This window comes from Bubalus bubalis, chromosome 9 (genome assembly GCF_019923935.1).
Source record: "Bubalus bubalis isolate 160015118507 breed Murrah chromosome 9, NDDB_SH_1, whole genome shotgun sequence".
Lineage (NCBI taxonomy): Eukaryota > Metazoa > Chordata > Mammalia > Artiodactyla > Bovidae > Bubalus > Bubalus bubalis.
In genome coordinates this window covers 71,220,133-71,222,859 of record NC_059165.1, presented here as the reverse complement: position 1 = coordinate 71,222,859, position 2,727 = coordinate 71,220,133, and the positions used below count along the sequence as shown (strand labels likewise).

At 41.1% G+C, this 2,727-nt stretch overlaps 1 protein-coding gene across 1 annotated transcript; it reads right to left on the bottom strand.

Annotated features, from left to right (window-relative positions):
- Positions 1-1,325: 1,325 nt before the first annotated feature.
- LOC102394863 (olfactory receptor 7A17-like) lies at positions 1,326-2,408 on the bottom strand. The gene has a single exon (XM_006075952.3). The coding sequence runs from the start codon at positions 2,334-2,336 to the stop codon at positions 1,326-1,328; it is 1,011 nt and encodes a 336-aa protein (XP_006076014.2). The 5' UTR covers positions 2,337-2,408.
- Between the last annotated feature and the right edge of the window lie 319 nt (positions 2,409-2,727).

The window sequence follows — 2,727 nt, the reverse complement described above, 5'->3', positions numbered from 1 at the left end:
ACATAGGCAAAACACTCTCTGACATACATCACAGCAGGATCCTCTATGACCCACCTCCCAGAATATTGGAAATAAAAGCAAAAATAAACAAATGGGACCTAATTAACCTTAAAAGCTTCTGCACATCAAAGGAAACTATTAGCAAGGTGAAAAGACAGCCTTCAGAATGGGAGAAGATAATAGCAAATGAAGCAACTGACAAACAACTAATCTCGAGAATATACAAGCAACTCCTACAGCTCAACTCCAGAAAAATAAATGACCCAATCAAAAAATGGGCCAAAGAACTAAATAGACATTTCTCCAAAGAAGACATCCAGATGGCTAACAAACACATGAAAAGATGCTCAACATCACTCATTATCAGAGAAATGCAAATCAAAACCACTATGAGGTACCATTTCACACCAGTCAGAATGGCTGCGATCCAAAAGTCTACAAGTAATAAATGCTGGAGAGGGTGTGGAGAAAAGGGAACCCTCTTACACTGTTGGTGGGAATGCAAACTAGTACAGCCACTATGGAGAACAGTGTGGAGATTCCTTAAAAAACTGGAAATAGACATGCCTTATGATCCAGCAATCCCACTGCTGGGCATACACACTGAGAAAACCAGAAGGGAAAGAGACACGAGTACCCCAATGTTCATCACAGCACTGTTTATAATAGCCAGGACATGGAAGCAACCTAGATGTCCATCAGCAGATGAATGGATAAGAAAGCTGTGGTACATATACACAATGGAGTATTATTCAGCCATTAAAAAGAATACATTTGAATCAGTTCTAATGAGGTGGATGAAACTGGAGCCTATTATACAGAGTGAAGTAAGCCAGAAAGAAAAACACCAATACAGTATACTAACGCATATATATGGAATTTAGAAAGATGGTAACAATAACCCTGTGTACGAGACAGCAAAAGAGACACTGATGTAGAGAACAGTCTTATGGACTCTGTGGGAGAGGGAGAGGGTGGGAAGATTTGGGAGAATGGCATTGAAACATGTAAAATATCATGTATGAAATGAGTTGCCAGTCCAGGTTCGATGCACGATACTGGATGCTTGGGGCTGGTGCACTGGGACGACCCAGAGGGATGGAATGGGGAGGGAGGAGGGAGGGGGGTTCAGGATGGGGAACACATGTATACCTGTGGCGGATTCATTTTGATATTTGGCAAATCTAATACAGTTATGTAAAGTTTAAAAATAAAATAAAATTAAAAAAAAAATAAATAAAATGAGTAACTAAATTACATAGAATAGCTGAAAAAATGAAAATTCTAGAAAATTAATAAAAGCAAATTCTACTTTCACAATCTGATTAAAGAATCACAACTACTGACTGAAGCTTTGATCCCTTAAGCCATGGGCACCTCTCCAGACCCAGAACAATTGGCCTTTTAAGACTTTCCATCACGAAGAATCTCTTCATAGCCCCCTTTATGTCTTTGTTCCTCAGACTATAGATGAAGGGGTTCAGCATGGGTGTGACTACGGTGTACATCACTGAGGCTGTTGCACTTGACTGTGAGCCATGGGTAGCAGCAGAGCTAAGGTACACTCCTAGGCTTGTACAAAAAAATAAGGAGACAATTAAGAGGTGAGATGCACATGTAGTAAATGCTTTATACTTCCCTTGAGATGATGACATTCCATGTATAGAGGAAACTATCTTAGAGTAAGAGTAAAGGATACCAGCCAGGGGACCACCACCCCACAGTACACTTGCAAAATACATCACCATGTTATTAAGAAATGTGTCAGAACAGGCAAGTTGGATCATTTGACTGAGGTCACAAAAAAAGTGGGGGATTTTCACATCTGTGCAAAAGGAAAGCTGCAACGACACTAAACTTTGTAACAAGGAATTCAGTATACACACTATCCAGGACACCAGAACCAGCAGTACACAGAGCCGGGGGTTCATAATGACTGTGTAATACAGGGGGTGGCAGATGGCCACAAACCGGTCATAGGCCATTACAGTCAGGAGAAAGATGTCCAATACTGCAGAGAGTAGGAAAAAGTAAATTTGTGTGATGCAACCTTCATAGGTTATAACTTTGCTCTGAGTTTTGATGTTCCACAGCATCTTTGGGATGGTGGTAGAGGTGAAGCAGATGTCTACAAAGGACAGATTGGAGAGGAAGAAGTACATGGGGGTGTGGAGATGGGAGTCTGAGCTGACAAGCAGGATGATGAGCAGGTTTCCAAACACAGTGATCAGGTACATGGAGAGGAAAAGCCCAAATATGAGGGGCTGCAGTTCTGGTTCCTCTGAAAATCCCAGGAGGAGAAATTCTGAAATTTGTGTATCATTACGTGGTTCCATGTGGTTGAAGTGGCTTCCAGGAAAGAAGGAAACAATATTACTAATATTCACACAAACTTTTATTACAGAAATTACTTGTATCTACACAAAAAAGATCTTCATGAACCAGATAACCATGATGGTGTGATCACTCACCTAGAGCCAGACATTCCAGAATGCAAAGTCAAGTGGGCCTTCAGGAGCATCACTACAAACAAAGCTAGTGGAGGTGATGGAATTCCAGTTGAGCTATTTCAAATCCTAAGAGATGATGCTGTGAAAGTGCTGCACTCAATATGCCAGCAAACTTGGAAAACTCAGCAGTGGCCACAGGACTGGAAAAGGTCAGTTTTCATTCCAATCCCAAAGAAAGGCAATGCCAAAGAATGCTCAAACTACCACACAATTGCAC